The 17,342-nt window shown below is 37.9% G+C and overlaps 1 protein-coding gene across 3 annotated transcripts in view; it reads right to left on the bottom strand.

Annotated features, from left to right (window-relative positions):
- CERT1 (ceramide transporter 1) overlaps positions 1 to 17,342 on the bottom strand; it is a 123,070-nt gene that overhangs the window by 79,178 nt on the left and 26,550 nt on the right. For all 3 annotated transcript variants that reach the window (XM_043920025.1, XM_043920022.1, XM_043920024.1), the window contains one exon: positions 1,842 to 1,958. In XM_043920025.1, coding sequence (XP_043775960.1) covers positions 1,842 to 1,958 — 117 coding nt within the window. The remainder of the gene's footprint in view (positions 1 to 1,841; positions 1,959 to 17,342) is intronic.

The following is a 17,342-nucleotide window of genomic DNA, read 5'->3' as shown; positions in this document are numbered from 1 at the left end:
TTATCTTTAAATGCACATTTAGCAACTGTCATTGAATGTAGAACTCTTTATCCATAAAAAACATGGTATAATTTCAGTGAATTTGTGACTTCAAAACTCTTTCTTTATGTCATAAATGGGAAAAAACATCAGCCACTCTGGTAAGTAACCTTATATATTATTTCATGTGTCCCTTAAACACATTAAGAAGAGATGAAGGCAAGGTCACATACGTCATACACGGCAGTCTGCAGTGTCAGAATTCAGATTAGCCTAGCTCCAAAGCACTGAGATTTTAGAATTCTAGCTCATCTCACTGTTATTTATTTGCTCTAATTGTTACTTAACTACAGTTGGTTTATAATACTGTGTCAGTTCAGGCATACAGCTTCACATTCTTTTCCATTACAGGCTATTAGAAATTACTGAATATAGCTCCCTGTACTATACAATAAATCCTTGTTGCTTATCATATATATAGTGGTGTGTATCTGTTAATCCCATACTCTGATTTATCCTTCCCCCTCCTGTTTCCCCTTTAGGAGCCACAAGTTGTTTCCTGCATCTGTGAATCTGAGTTTCTGTTCTTGTATTACTAATTAAGTTCATTTGTATCTTCTTTTTAGATTTCACATATAAGTGATATCACATAATACTTGTCTTCCTCTATCTGATTTTCTTCACTTAGTGTGATAATCTCTAGGTCCATTCATGTTGCTGGAAATGGCAATATTTCATTCCTTTTTGGTTGTGTAACATTCCACTGTATGTATGTACCACATCTTTATCCATTCATCTATTGATAGACATTTAGGTTGCTTCCATGTCTACTGGCTCATCTTTCCTTTAAATAATAGGAAACTGTTTACCATTTTTACACTGTTTCCTGAGGTAATAATATCAAGGAAACTAAGATTCACAAAATGCTTTAAGCTAATATAATTCTAAAGTTAAAGCAAGGACAAAAGGAAAGCATGAGAGCCAGATTTCCTTAGGCTGGGAAAATTTATAATTAAGAAGTAAGCCTAATGCGCGATCAATATCAAGAAGAAAGTGCCTGCAGTATCCCAGGCCTGACTAGTTTTTCTTGTTGTGTGTATGTGTGTACCTGTTTTGTGTCTGTTAAATAACCAAAACAGGTGTTTCAACTACAACTCTGTGAAATCCAAATGAACAAGCACAGACAAGTATATGAACAAATTCAGTTTTCTTAAGACACAATCAGGAATGGCATGGTGAATATGTAACTTTCCTTATTCCTTGTTTTACCATGAGATACTGAATTAGCCAATAATAGAGATTTTTTCATTAATATATTTCTTTAGTCTATATACCAATTATTCATAGCATAAGTCAAAAACTAGCTTTAAATTTCAAGACTATGGCTTATACACTTATTTAAGAGAGACTTTCTCAAAGTTTATTAGAAAACTTTATATTTAAAAAATTTAACAATTTACAAATGTTTATACTAAGGATTTACCCAAATGGTTACAAATGACTACAAAAAATAACAGTGAAGCTTTCAAACATTAGGATTTTACAATCTGATGGTATTTCAAGAATCCTTTTACCCAGATCATATAAAAGGCATTCATTATGAAGCAAACCCTAAATAAAAACAAATTTATATAAAAGGGCCTATTTTGCTTTAATCATCAATTAAAAATATTTATCATGTCAACCCCTTACTATAATTCAAATGTTAGAAACAAAATCATTTCAAAAATTTACACCCGTATTGCTTTGATTTTCACAACCCAAAAGGTTATGTTCAGCTATTCACTGCACACGCACAGATCACCATTCTTGTAAAGGTGTCACCACGAGTCTCTTCAGATAGACACACGCTCGAGACCCACCTTGTGCTGTTCAATGGCATCTACCCACTGCTGTCTGTGATCTGGGTCTTGAGCACGAAGATACCAAACGCTATCATTTACACTAATGTCAAATCGGCATTCATCAAAATCATGAGGCTGCGGGGGGAAAAAGGGAGAAAAGGAAAAGCAAAGCTAATTATATTCTTAGAAGTGTTATACCCTACAGCAAAAACATGAACATACCCATTCTGGCCGGTGAGAGACTTGTTAATTCTTTCTGTACTCAAATAACTTTTTGAAGATATTTCAGATAAAGAGCACAACATGGGTATAATTACCAAAAACTATGCTCATTCACTATTCCTACAAATGAACTGACACAAGAACTACAGACATGTTTTTAAAAAAGAGATAAAATATTTTCCATCAAACGCTTTGAGTCAGTGTAAACTAGTGGGAATATCACTGAAAGCACAATTTTAATAAGGGTAAAAGTAAGTTTTACAAAAGACATTTACTGATATTTTTCTGCTTTCATTATTCAAAAGTAAATTCTCATCATCAATAGTATTATTAAATTTGATAAGCAAGATACTTTTATATTCTATAAAAAAAATAACATTAACATCCTTCTAAATATCTCAAATTAACGTCTAGGCTTTTTTACATCTTTTAATAGCCAGGAGAGTCTCTAATGAAAAGCAAAAGTAAAATGATTACATCAGACTTATGTTAGACAGAGGAAACCACCTTCACCAAAATGTAAGCAAGTAGTGCAAATGTAAAATATCTGGTTCAGTGTTTCACATTCTTCAAAACAATATATAAAATAAAAATTTTATTTACTTGGTTTTCTCTCAATGAATGAGTTCAAATATGACAGGATCACATCACAAATACAACCTCTTCTTCTACTGGATAAAGTACAATGTCCTCTTCTTTGAACTAGCTTAGCCTTAGAGGAAAGAGAATCCTCTCTGGTCTATATAGTAATAAACTTACTAGCTGAATGTAATCTACATATTGTGTTTATTATCTCCCAGCTTTAATGGTATCAATATTTATCTCATCAGTTTATTCAACAAAAACAATATAAGCCAATTCCACAATGTTCTTTGGCCTATGAAGCAATTTCTCTTTTAATATTAAGACAACTAATTCATGGTTCTGATTGGCTAAAAGATAAAAGTTAACACTCTGAATCACTATGTGCTGGGCATCATAGTGAGGACTACAGTGGGAGGCAGCACATGATGGAGAGAAGCAGCGGGAAGGAACAAGACAATGCATGCCTTGCTTCAGTAACTATGAATATAGAAATACACAGAAGACAACATTTAATACCCAAAAATATGACTATGAATTGAACTGAAAGCTAAGTACTCATAAATCTTAACAGTGAAGTCCAGTCATTAAGAAAAGCTTCTTGGAGGAAGGAAAACATATGTACTATCTGAAGAACTAAGTAAATAATTTATCAGGTCAGTCTACTGTTCTAAATGGCCCAGAGGTTTTTAAACTTTTACTTTGAGATATAATCATTATTATATTTCTAGTGACTATTCTTAAAAAGGACTTATATTTTATATTGTGTTCAATATTTTCATTAAAGCTTTAGAAAATAAAAAGGTAATATATATATATACAGTCATTGCTTATTTTTTGCTGGGAATTGTTTCAAGGACTCCCTTTGGACACCAAAATTTCAGATGCCTAAGCCCCACACATAAAACTGCTCAGAACAACCAGATCTCCTTATCTGAAGACGCTGAGCTAGTGGATATGGAGGGTCACCTATTGTTCAAAATTTACTAGTTTCCCCAGCAAATTCTTTTTCCACTTTCATATCTTCAAAATTTCCTTATAATCTTCCTGAGTCCTATGCCACATTTTAAATATTCCTAGAAACAGAAACTTGCCATTAAGCTTTCTCTGGGTGTGAGTGACTAAAATCAACGTAAGTAAACTTTGCCAAATTACTAAATCTGTTAAATATATCAATTATGCTTTCTTCTCCCTATGTTTCAAAGTTTCAATATATGGAGAACTTTAAGCTTTTAATAGATAAAAACGTTATACACAGGAATGGAATAAAATGATAGTCTGCAAATCTAGAATTAAAGAATTTGAAAACTTCACTTGAATGTCACATTTACATGAGATGCAGTATCTCAGTATCTGTTCAAAGAGATGGAGCTGACAGAAAGTGTACACAGAGTAGCCGTTTCTACCATCAACAGTCTGAGGGACAGGTGGCACAGAAGGGGGAGCTGCTGATTTCCAGGTGGTAGGATGTAAATGACACACAAGTTTTCAATCCCTAAAAAGTCAAGATGTGCGGGAAGCCAAATCTACAAGGCTAAAGAAACGACAGATTTGTTAAGAGGTGTGTTCAGGAGGGTAAATCAAAGTCTAGACAAAAAGTTCACACCATGTCTCAACACACACACACCCAAACACATAGTAACAACAGTCTCCCTTTATCTAAGAGAAATATATCCCAAGACCCCAGTGGATGCCTGCAACTGTAGACAGTACCAAATCCTACAGAGAGAACTGACCTGTGAATGACAGCAGGATTAGGGGTCTGGGGATGTAGAAAGCCTGAGTGTCTCAGTCATTCCTCTGCATCTGGGGCTCACCATCCTCGAACTCAACCACTCCTGGACTGGGTGGTACTGTAGGTATTATACACTACTGAAACATTCTGGGTATAAGTGGCCGTGTGGGGTCAAGCCTGTGTTGTTCAAGGGTCAACCGCCCTATGTTTTCTCCTATACAGGCATTAAGGAGCAGGCAGTATACACAGCGTGGATATGGACCAAGGAAGAAGCCGTGACCCACCAGGGACAGAGCAGCCTGCATGAGATCTCATTATGCTGCTCAAAACAATGTGCCATTTAAAATTTATCAACTGTTTATTTCTGGAACTTTCCATTTAATACTTTCAGATCTTAAAGGTAACTAAAATTGCAGAAATCAAAACTGCTGATGCGGTGGGGGGAACCACTGTAGATAGTTAGACTTTAATTCAAAGAGAACTAATCTTTACTTTGAATTTCACTGTGGATATTTTATTCATCATGGATTATTCTAAAAAAAAAAAAAATCAAAATACTATTTATCTCAATTACTGAGTTTTTCGATGCTATCTTAAATTTTATGACTGAAGTTAGTCCCTCATTGGTCTTATCCTGGTCGTAGCCCTGACAGGTGATTAGAAGAAAACCAATAAGGGATAAAGAACAAAATTACATGAAAAAATACAAGAGATGGTAGATGTAAGAGATGACATGAGCTATCTTTAGAGAAAAATGACTAAAAAATCTAAAGAAGAGATAAAGCAGCAAGCAATGAAAAGTAAGCTAACAGGGCTGAGAAAAAAGAAATGAGTTGAAACCACATCAGAAGCAGCAATAAAAAGCCAATAAGTCTGTTTTCCCAAACAGACTTGAGAAAAATACAAAGTGAAAGAAATATAATGAGTGAACAAAGGAGGTCAAGCAAATGATTTAACTGGTGTTTTGAAAGAGGAAAATGCAACAAATGTAACAAAAAATTCAAAGATACTATCTTTTCCTTTTTTTAATCTTTTGGCCCCATAGCAGGCAGGCATGTGGGATCTCTGGCCCTAGGGATCTTAGTTTTCTGACCAGGGACCAAACCTGCATCCCCTGCATTGGCAGCACAGAGTCTTAACTCCTGAACTGCCAGGGAAGTCCCGATGCTATATTTAAATAAAACTTACAGATCCGAAAGACATATTTTACCCGGGAAAAATGGTCACAGGAAATAAACTCAATCTGAAGGCTTATTCTGTGAAATTAATTTAAGAAAAAAGAAACAATATTTCTCAAGCTTTTTGCATTATCGCCCCTACTCCAAGAAAAAAAAAATTCTCCTTAGTGAGAGAAATCAAATAGTAAGAACTAAGAGTCTGTCCAGTTGACTTTCCTTGGAGGCCACGTTACATACTGTAAGTACCTAAGATTATTTCGCTTTCCCAAGGACCAAGTATAGGGGCCCACTGAGAATGAGAATACACGTGCTAGGGAAGAAAGCCCACAGCCTGAAGGAAAAGGTAGATGGGCCTCATCCTTTGTCACGTCAACATTCACTGTCAACAACAACAGATACATCAAAAGGCGAAACGGCATTTATGTCTACTCTTGGTCTGTCAATTGTCCTTAGGGCTGTGGTAACAAAAAAACCAGCATACCCTGGGTAGCTTTTTGATTGTTTTATTAGTGAAGTTTCACAATCTACCTACGTGGGGTGTGATGCACGCTCAGTCACCGAGTCGTGTTCGGCTCTGCGACCTGATGGACTGCAGCCCGCCAAGTTCCTCTGTCCATGGGATTCTTCAGGCAAGAACACTGGACAGGGTTGCCATTTCCTCCTCCAGGGCATCTTCCCAACCCAGGGATGGAACCCATGTCTCCTGCACTGGCAGGCAGATTCTTTACCTCTGAGCCCTGGGAGCCCCCGAGGTAGCTTTAACAACAGAAATTTCTCACAGTTCTGGAGGCTGGGAGTCCAAGATCAGGGTGTGAGCGCGGGAGGCCGCTCAGCGAGGGCCCTCCTCCTGGTTTGCAGATGGCTGCCGTCTAGGTATGTGCTCATGTGGAGGACGAGAGCCCTCGGGTTTCCTCGTCCCCTCCTAAGGCTGTGTCACCATGGGGCCTCTACTTACATGGCCTCAAAGAAACCCGAATTCCTCCCAAAGGCCCCACTTCCAAACTGCCATCACAGTGAGAATTAAGGCTTTAACACACACCACAGATCCATTATCTATCAAAATACCCTTATAGGAAGAGGCATAAATCCACAAACAAAAAGAACGAAAACAGTTGCTAACAAAATTTAAAGCTGGAATGTGACAACTGACACTAATAGGCCTGAATATGCCGAAAAGCAAACACATACACGGGAAAGGACAAAAAGAGCCAATTTGTTTTGGAGGCATCAAGTGACACTACAGGTGAAGGCGTGGGAAATGCGGAAAACAAAACTAATCAAGAGTCACTAAAAAGTGGAACTAGACCCCTGGAACCTCATTTTCCTATCCCACTGTGCAGTAACATTAGAGGCCCCACCTCTCAGAGAGCTGGTACCAGACAGGGGTAGGAAGAAGGGACATTCCTATAAAGGAAGAAAGGTAAAAAAAACAGATAAGGGAAAGTGTTCATATTAAAAGATTCTTTCCCTTACTTGATTCCCAAAAGGCTTGTACCCATACTTGTTCCTTCTATCTCCTTCTTCCTGTAAGGAAGATTCATCTACAGGAAAACTAAGTAATCCGAGAGAAAAGGCAGATAATAATAATACTTAAGGGTTTCATAACTGGGCACTTAATCAGTATGAAAGTTCTAAACCACAAAGATATAGAAAAATTACCTTTCAGAACCAGAAGATACACTTCACCAAAATGAAGAAGTAACCAAGAGAAGTAAGAAGCAATGGAGATCCAAGAAAAGCAGCAGCAAAGGGCCTTCCCAGCAAGACATTAAGGAAAATGCCCACAGCAGTTATGCAGAAGATGCAAAAGTCTAGATCAGAACAGTATGACAGGATGATTTAGAAGGAATTTCTCTAGTGCAAGGAAAAGTAGAATGAAAAGATAAACTAAAAAAGTTAAACTCAGTGGAGAAAGTATAGGAAGATTTCCCTAGAAATTCAAAGAAAGCCAACCAAATTTTAATAAAGTTTATTGACATATAATTAATATATAATAGACTATTTATCCATTCAAAGTGTACAATTCTTTTTTTTTTTAGGGGTGCAAACTGACCCAACTTTCTTTTTTTCTTTTTTTTTTCCATTTATTTGTATTAGTTGGAGGTTAATTACTTTACAATATTGTAGTGGTTTTTGCCATACATTGACATGAATCAGCCATGGATTTACATGTGTTCCCCACCCAATCCCCCCTTCCTAAAGTGTACAATTCAATGGCATTTTCACTTGCATATAACCCATGAAATCAATACCATATCAAGACAGAAATGTTTTCATTTCTGTAACCCCCAAAGGACTTATCCTGTCTGCAGAACATCTATTCCTCTGTCACCAGCTTCCAGAAACCAAGGATCTTCTTCCTTTCACTGTATATTAGTGTTCACTTTTTCTAAATTTATATAAAAGTAATCAGATAGTAAATACTGTTTTTACTTAGTATAAGTATCTTGAGATTTACAAATACTGCTGTGTCTTATTGATAACTTATTCTTCTTATTGCTGAGAAGAGTTTAATAATGATGGATATAACATATTTTACTTATTCATACCTGCGGTTGGACAAAAGTTGATGTCTTGTAAGGATACAAATTTTTACTTCTTTTGACTTAGGAATGGGCTGACTGACTCATAAAATAGGTCAACAGTTAACTTTAAAGAACTGACAAAAATAGCTGCAGTCATTTTACGTTCTTACCCGCAGTCTATCAAATCTAGTCACTCCACATCCTTGCTTGATTTGCTTATAGGCTCTCTGCTCTGTTCCACTGATCTGAGTGTCTATTCTTACTCCAATAACAGTATTTTAATTATTGTTGCTTAACAGTAAATCTGGAAATCATGTAGTGTTACGTCCTCAAACTAAACTCTTCTTTTAAAAACCTGCTTTGGTTAGTCTAGGTAGTTTGCATTACAAATAATTTATGCTTCCAGATAAATTATAGTACAAAGGGCATTAAAAGCTTAGATTTTCTATAGATTAATATGGTAAGATATGATACTTTAACAATGCTGAGTCTTCCAATCTATGGACATAATATCTCTCCATTTAGGTCTTCTTTATTTTGACAATCTCACACAGTTTGCTGGTAACAGTGTCCAAAGTACGGTATACAATGTTAGACTGATTCCTGAAGTAATTTTTTTATGTTACTGTGTATGGAATTGTTTTAAGAATTCAGTTAGTGCTTATCAAGAGTTTGCACACCACCAATGAAAGATCTTGCCTGCCACAATGAAAATCAAAGATCCTACATGCCATAACCAAGATGCAGCACAGCCAAATAAATATTTTTAAAAAGTCAGTTTGCTTAGTGAATATGATAATACATTTTGTAATTGTATATTAACCTTATCTACGGGGTTCCCTTGTGGCTCAGCTGGTAAAGAACCTGCCTGCAATGCAGGAGACCTGGGTTCGATCCCTGGGTTGGGAAGATCTCCTGGAGAAGGGAAAGGCTACCCACTCCAGTATTCTGGCCTGGAGAATTCCATGGACTGTATAGTCCACAGGGTCACAATGAGTCGGACATGACTAAGTGAGTTTCGCTTATATTCTACAATCTTGCAAAATTCACTTAGTAGTTCTCAAAACTGTTTCCTAATAATTTGAAGGAATTTAAAGAACAACGTCGGACTTCCTTGATAGCTCAGTTGGTAAAGAATCCACCTGCAATGCAGGAGACTCCGGTTCGACTCCCAGGTCAGGAAGATGCCCTGGAGAAGGGATAGGCTACCCATTCCAGTATTCTTGGGCTTCCCTTGTGGCTCAGCTGGTAAAGAATCTGCCTGCAATGAGGGAAACCTAGATTTGATCCCCGGGTTGAGATGATCCCCTGGAGAAGGGAAAGGCTACCCACTTTAGTACTCTGACCTGGAGAATTCCAAAGACTATATAGTTCATGGGGTAGCAAAGAGTCAGACACGACTGAGCGACATTCACTTTCACTTTCAGAAGACAATGTCATCTGCAAACAGCTTTCCTTCAGCCTCTCTGATATTAATATCTTTTTATATATTTTTTTCTTGCCTCACTGAAACGACCAGGATGTCCAGAACAATGTTAAACAGAAGTGGTAAGGGCAGATATCTTTGCCCTATACCTAATCTTAGGGGAAAGGCATAGTATTTCACCATTAAGCATGGTGTCAGCTGTGTGTTTTTGTGGATGTCTTTCATTAGGTTGATGTTATTTCTAGTTCTCTAAGAATTTTTATTTTCAATACTAAAGAGTATTGAATTTTGTCAAACACTTCTCTCTTTTTTACTTGTCTGCCTTTACTGAAATTGTTACAAATTTTTCTCTTTCATTTGTAAATACAGTGAATTAAAATGACTGGTTTAGTAAAATTATATTAACCTTGCATTTCTGGGATAAACAACACTTAGTCCTTTTTATATACTATTGGACTTGATTTGCTAATATTTTGCAAAGGAATACAGTGTTTATGTCTACCAGAGATACCAACCTGTAATTTTATATTCTTGCAATTTGTCTGACAGGCCTAGGTGTCATGATTATACTGCCCACATAATGTGTGTTGTAAAGAGTCTGTGTAAGACTGGGATTATTTCATTGAATGTATGCAAGAATATGGTGGTGAAATCATACGGGTGTGCTTTCTTGGTTTGGGAGGAATTTAAAGACTCAGTGTTTAGGACATTGGTTTATTTACATTTTTAGTATCCTAAAAGCAGAGAGAAGGGAAAACATAACCCTGTGCTGAGCTTAATCGCTCAGCCGTGCCCGACTCTGCACCCCCAGGGACTGCAACCCACTAGGCTCCCCTGCCCGTGGGGACGCTCCAGGCAAGAGTACCGGAGTGGGCTGCCACGCCCTCCTCCAGGAAATGTAACCTTACTATTTACCCATGTATTTATTTCCCCTATGCTCTTCATTAGCTCCTGAAGGTCTGACTTTGCCTCTGGTATATTTCCCTTCAGCAAGAAAAACTTCCTTTAGCATTTCTTGCTACGGCAGGCCCACCCACAACAATTTCTCTTAATTTTCCTTCGTCTGAAAACATCTTTATTTCATTTCATTTTTGAAGGATAATTTTCATTGAATACAGAGTTCTGAATGGAAAGTTTTTTCTTTCACTACAGTATATCTTTGACCCTCTATGGTTTCTAATGAGAAGTGTATGGTAACTTGAATCACTGTCCCCCAATATGTATGGTATTTTTCCATGGCTACTTGCAGCATTTTTTTACCTTTGGTTTTTACAGTTTGACTATGATTACTATGATTATCCTATTACGTGTCTGTTAAGTTTTGTGACTCTGTAAATTTATATTTTTCACCAAATTTGCTAAGATTTTACTATAATTTCTTCATTTTCTTAATCCTCCTCCCTCTCCTGAGACTTCTAAAGGTCATTTAATTAGAAATTGCCTCAGAGATCCCTGACATTCTGTTCATTTAAAAACAAACACAAAAAAAAATAAATAAATAAAATAAAAACAAACACAAAATCCTAAAAAATCTGTTATTAAGAATAACTTCTTTTGCTCTAAATTCAAAATCTTGATTTTCTGTCATCTTCATCTGCTACAAATCCTATGAAGTGAATGGTTTTCATTTCAGATGTCATTCCTTTCAGTCCTACTGGTTCTTTTATATGTATTCTTTGTCTCTTCTGAAAACTACCATTTATTCATTATAATCGTATTTTCTTTTACCTCAAAAAATCAAAAATTATAATTTACCTCAAATTATTATAAAAATAATTTTACTTTAAAACCTCTGTCACATAATTCCGATGTCTTTAACTTCGCACTTATTCATGTCTTTGCCCTTGAGAATGTGTTTCAATTTCCTGGCTCTTTGTATGTTGAGTGAGTTTATCTTGGACATTGCGAATGTTAGGTTGTGAACCCTGGATTCTATTGTATTATTCTGAAAAATACTATTCTTGTTTCAATGGGCAAAAATTTTTGCAGGCCAATTCTTTTGTGTGTTTAATGGGCAGCATCTAGGACCTTAGCTCAGAAGGTTCTGGTCTGGCCTGCACATACACTGCTGAAGATCAGGTACAAATCTGCGCAGAGGGTTAAACTCAGAATTTGGGGTTCTTCTTCTCTGGCTCTTTTTCTCCCTGGATTCTTCATTAACTGGGTCCCTTCTAGAAGGTTCTTATAGCTAAAAAGATGGCCGTTTTCTTAAAGGAGTTTTACCATCCCCAAGTTTCTGCCACAGCAGCAGTGACTCAGGTAACACCCCAGACTACCTCCCATCTGCCTCATGCATGCATGGCTTAGGAGTCAGTCAGCCAGAGATTTGGGGAGAGTTTATAGACACAATTTTGAGCTCCCCTTCTTTGGCTTCTCTTTTGTGGGATTCCCTCATTCTCCAGCAGCCCTGGATAGCAAGGAAGAAGGTAGAGAACCTCGTGCTTTTGCCTGCCTGCTGCTCCCATTAGAATCTGTCCAGCAGAGACTGTCAACCCTGGCAAGGGCGGTCAGCTCCAGTTTTCATATTCATTCAGAATTCCCCGAGCCAGACTCACTGACTGATAAGGGGTGGGGGGTGGGGGACAGGCTAAGCAGCATGCTTATTTGTGCCACAGAACCACAGAAAGAATAAAAGAATGAGAATCAGTAATTTGAACCTACAAACACGTTGATTAAAAGAAACAATTAGTCTGCCTAGACAACATCTCTAAAAATAGCCAAACTACCACTCCAGCAGAAGATTAGAGGTTTTCTATTTGGGTATCTTGAACTAAAGGAACCCCTAAACTAATGGCTATCAAGCAAGGCTGAAGAAAGGGTGAGATATTTAAAAGAGGAAGACAAAGTCTATAGTGAGTAGTAATATTCTACTCCTACCACAAGATTCCACCTACCCAAAGCAAGTAAGGAGTACGTCAAGGCTGTATATTGTCACCCTGTAACTTCTATGCAGAGTACATCATGAGAAACGCTGGGCTGGAAGAAGCACAAGCTTCAAGATTGCCAAGAGAAATATCAATCCCCTCAGATATGCAGCTGACACCATCCTTATGGCAGAAAGCGAAGAACTAAAGAGCCTCTTGATGAAGGTGAAAAAGGACAGTGAAAAAGTTGGCTTAAAACTCAGCATTCAGAAAACTAAGATCATGGCATCTGGTCCCATCACTTCATGGCAAATAGATGGAGAAACAGTGGAAACAGTGACAGACTTTATTTTGGGGGTCTCCAAAATCACTGCAGATGGTGAATGCAGCCATGGAATTAAAAGACGCTTGCTCCTTGGAAGAAAAGTTATGATCAATCTAGGCAGCTTATTAAAAAAGCAGAGACATTACTTTGCCAATAAAGGTTCATCTAGTCAAAGCTATGGTTTTTCCAGTAGTCATGTATGGATGTGAGTGTTGGATTAAAGAAAGGTGAGTGCCAAAGAATTGATGCTTTTGAACTGTGGTGTTGGAGAAGACTCCTGGACTGCAAGGAGATCCAATCAGTCCATCCTAAAGAAACTCAGTCCTGAATATTCACTGGAAGGACTGATGATAAAACTCCAATACTTTGGCCACCTCATGTGAAGAATTGACTCATTTGAAACAACCCTGATGCTGGGAAAGATTGAAGGCGGGAGGAGAAGGGGATGACAGAGGATGAGATGGTTGGATGGCATCACTGACTCAATGGACATGAGTCTGAGTAAACTCCTGGAGTTGGTGATGGACAGGCCTGGCATGCTGCAGTCCATGGGGTCGCAAAGAGTCGGACACGACTGAGCGGCTGACCTGAAATGAAAGCAACCAAGGCTGCTACGGATATGGGTAATTCCCGGGCTAGAAGAGGTGAGGTACACAACGAACTTGGAAAATCTTAAGCCTAAAAGTAAGGGGGTACTTTTTAGAGGTGGAGAGAGGTGGTCCTGAGGGAAGAATGTCAAAAGGACCAAAGAAACAGCTCTAAAGGACTTCAGTTAATCAAATCAAGTGCAATTAGATCATCAAAATAGGTAAGTACAGTAGTAGATTATAGTTCACCGAATAATTCAGGAATATATGAGTCCATTCTGTTAACAAATGGAACAAAAATAGAGGATTTTTAAAGAACAAAAAAGAAGAATGCTGACATAAGTGTGAAAAGGGTTTACAGAACTGGAAAATCTCCATTTTGCAATCATTACAGAAATCACTGGGTGAGGCAGGCATCACAGAAGGTTACTAAATCAAAAAGGGGAAAAAGTCTGATGAAGAATGGGATTTTTATACATGGTCTTATATGTCTTCCCAGAGAGCTAACATTTTAATTTCAAGGAAAAGAACAGTCACTACAAGCAGGAAAACTGGACAATTCCTTGACTGGATGATTGAAATTAACATCATATGAGATGCAGATAGAAACATGTGCCTCTGATGTGGTATCCTGAAAAGGATATCATATCATTTTAGTAGTTATTTTACCAAGGATGAACAACCTGAATCTAATCATGAAAAACTGTAAAACAAACTCTGAAAGAATAACATCCTCTGAAATAACTAGTCCATTATATTTTTTAAAAACATGAATGTTATGCCAGGCAAAGAATGGCTAAGGAACTGCTCTAGATTAAAAGAAACCAAGAGAGATGAAAATTAAATGCAATATATACTCTAAAACTGGATTCTGACTGGAAGGAAAAAATACACTATAAAGGAAACGGCTGGAATAAGTGATAAATGCAGACTGTAGATTAGAAAAAGGAATTACATGAAACCTCTTGTATTTTTGACAGCCAAGTTACACACTTGGTAAGAGAGTACCTTTAGAAATCACACACTGAAGTGTGCATGGTGCATGCTGTGTTCTCAAATGACCGAGGAAAAAGTGTGTGTGTGTGTAGAGGGGAAGAGTGGTGAGAAGAGATAATGTTAAATGCTGCTGATCGCTTACTGGCCTTTTGGCTAAGACCAAGAGTAAAAATGCTGGTGAATCCAGGTGTTCTTGGGAGTTATCTGCATTACTCTGACAGCTTTTCTGGATGAAGTTATTTTAAAATAAAAAGTTAAAAATGATACATTAAAAGATATCAGTAATCAACTCTATGCTTTCTTTACTGTCAACAGTTCCCTGTGAGAGTCGGTTGCTCAATCTGTCCTTGTATCTCATTGTCAAGGGGAGCCAATGTCATCACACATTTGAGAAAACTTCTAACATTAAAATCAAAGACCAGCTTTTCCGGTAAGAGGCCTGAGCTGACCCCTAAAAATGGTGCGCTATTCACTCAACCCAGAAAACCCCACAAAATCATGCAAATCAAGAGGTTCAAATCTTCGTGTTCACTTTAAAAACACTCATGAAACTGCGCAGGCCATAAAGGGTATGCATATCTGAAAAGCCACCAAGTACCTGAAGGATGTCACTTTAAAGAAGCAAAGTGGGCCATTCCGTCATTACAGCGGTGGAGTTGGCAGGTGTGCACAGGCCAAACAGTGGGGCTGGACGCAGGGTCGGTGGTCCAAAACGAGTGCTGAATTTTTACTACACATGCTCAAAAATGCAGAGAGTAATGCTGAGCTTAAGGGCTTAGATGTAGATTCTCTGGTCACTGAGCACATCCAAGTGAACAAAGCCCCCAAGATGCAGTGCAGGACTTACAGAGCTCACGGTCGGATCAACCCCTACATGAGCTCTCCCTGCCACACTGAGATGATCCTTACTGAAAAAGAACAGACTGTTCCTAAACCAGAGGAGGAGGTTGCACAGGAGAAAAAGATATCCCAGAAGAAACTGAAGAAACAAAAACTTATGGCCCAGGAATAAATGCCGCAGAAAATAAATGCAAATAAAAGTAAAAAAAAAAAAATATCAGACTAAACACACCAGGGGCGGGGTGGGGGGTGGTGAGTGGGGAGAATTCTGAAGGAATCAATGACGTGAGGACCAAAAGATAAGTTTATACACATACACACAATGTGATTCATGCACACACAAACATGCACAACTTGTAACTCCAAACAGCCTCTTCCTTGACATGTTGACTTTGAGTTAATTGCCTCCTCCATCTTCTCTTGAACACTTAAGAGGCATCTCAACATATCCAGAACCGATTAGCTGATTTACCTCCCAAACTTCTCTTGCAGGCTTCCTTCCACATTTCTGTAAATGGTAACTATGGGTTGTTTAGACCTGAAATCATCTGACTCCTCATGTTCCTCACACCTCACAAGGAATCCATCAACAAATCTGCAAATTTTATCAGCTCTACCTTCAGAATAATCTGGAATCCAATCATTTCTCATAATCTTCACCAACACAACTCTGGTCCAAGCCACCATTGTTTCCCATCTGCATTACTTGCAAAAAGCCTCCTACAGCTGCCTGATTTTATTTTCCTGCTCCTGTAACCGCCTCCGACAATTTATTCTTAACACAGCAGCCAAAGTGATCCTGTTACAAGGATCAAATCACTCCTCTGCCCAAGCCTCCAATAACTTCCCAGCTCACTTGGCATGAAAGCCAAAGTTCTTTTAGAACGACTCACAGTCAGACTCCACATGGTCAGGTCCCACAACCTCCTGCCTTCTTTGTCTACCCCACTCCAGCCATACAGGCCTCCTTACAATTGCTTCAAGTGGTCCAGGAGGGTCTTTACAACTGCTGCTCCTTTCCTGGTCACCTTTCCCCTTACTACTTTCCCTCTTTGAAATTTCTTTTCAAATACCCCATTTCACTTATTATAAAAACTACCCCCTTTATCTCTAAAATAAGGACAAATCTTACAATTTGATATCAACTAAAACTGGCAATGTGGCATATAAAATAATGGCTTATTGTAAATTTAGTGGCATCAAACTCATTAAAATACCAGTAATTCTTTGCCAGGGAAACCTTCCCAGATCACCCTATAATAAACAATGCTTAAAAAACAAAACTTTCTTAACAAATACGTGTTTTAAATTTAAGAGAGCAGATGTGAGAACAGATTCCCAGACAAGGTCACTTTGATTAACTTCAAGGCCCCTAGCTACAAATTATCTTCCCCCCAATTTTTTGTTTTATTTGTAAACCTAATTTGCAAATCTTCAGAAAAATATACAGGAAAAGAAAATTATAAGTATTCATTATTCAACTTTTTTCTTTTAACATATTGACTTGATATACCCTCTGGGTAGTTTGTCTCTTATTTTTACCTGAATTCTGAGAATTTCTGAATAAACAAAATGGTTTCAATTTCTATCCTCAAATAAAGGGCTGATCATGATCCAGGCAGCCTCAATTTTTTCATTTTTAATATGCTTTGACGTGAGTGCTGTCCAATACAGTAGTCACTAGCCAGGTGTGACTGATTTGAACCGAGATGTGCTACAAGTATAAAATATCAATACACTCTGAAGACTTGGCATAAAACATCTTAGTAATACTATTTCATGCCTATAAATCAGGATAATATTTTGGATATATAAAGTTAAATAAAATATAATAAATTAATCCTTTGTACCTAGAAAACTTTTAGTTCCATATATGTGACTTGCCAGGCGGCAGTAGTGGTAAAGGACCTGCCTGCCAACGCGGGAGACATGAGACACATGGTTCGATCCTCGCGTCGGGAAGACCCCCTGGAGGAGGGCATGGCAACCCACTCCAGTATTCTCGCCTGGAAAATCCCCATGGACAGAGGAGCCTGATGGGCTACAGTCCATGGGGTCTCAAAGAGTCCGACACAACTGAGTGACTTAGCACATAGCATGTGTGGCTTGCACTTGGGACTCACATTGTATTTCTATTAGACAAACACGATCTAAAGCATTCACTTATCTATCCATCCATGTAACCAACTGACAGATAAAATGGTTATAAGTACCTCTGATTTACCAAGTACTAGTCAAG

The sequence above is a fragment of the Cervus elaphus genome, chromosome 12, assembly GCF_910594005.1.
Source record: "Cervus elaphus chromosome 12, mCerEla1.1, whole genome shotgun sequence".
NCBI classification, from domain to species: domain Eukaryota; kingdom Metazoa; phylum Chordata; class Mammalia; order Artiodactyla; family Cervidae; genus Cervus; species Cervus elaphus.
This window is presented reverse-complemented; position numbering and strand designations above follow the sequence as displayed.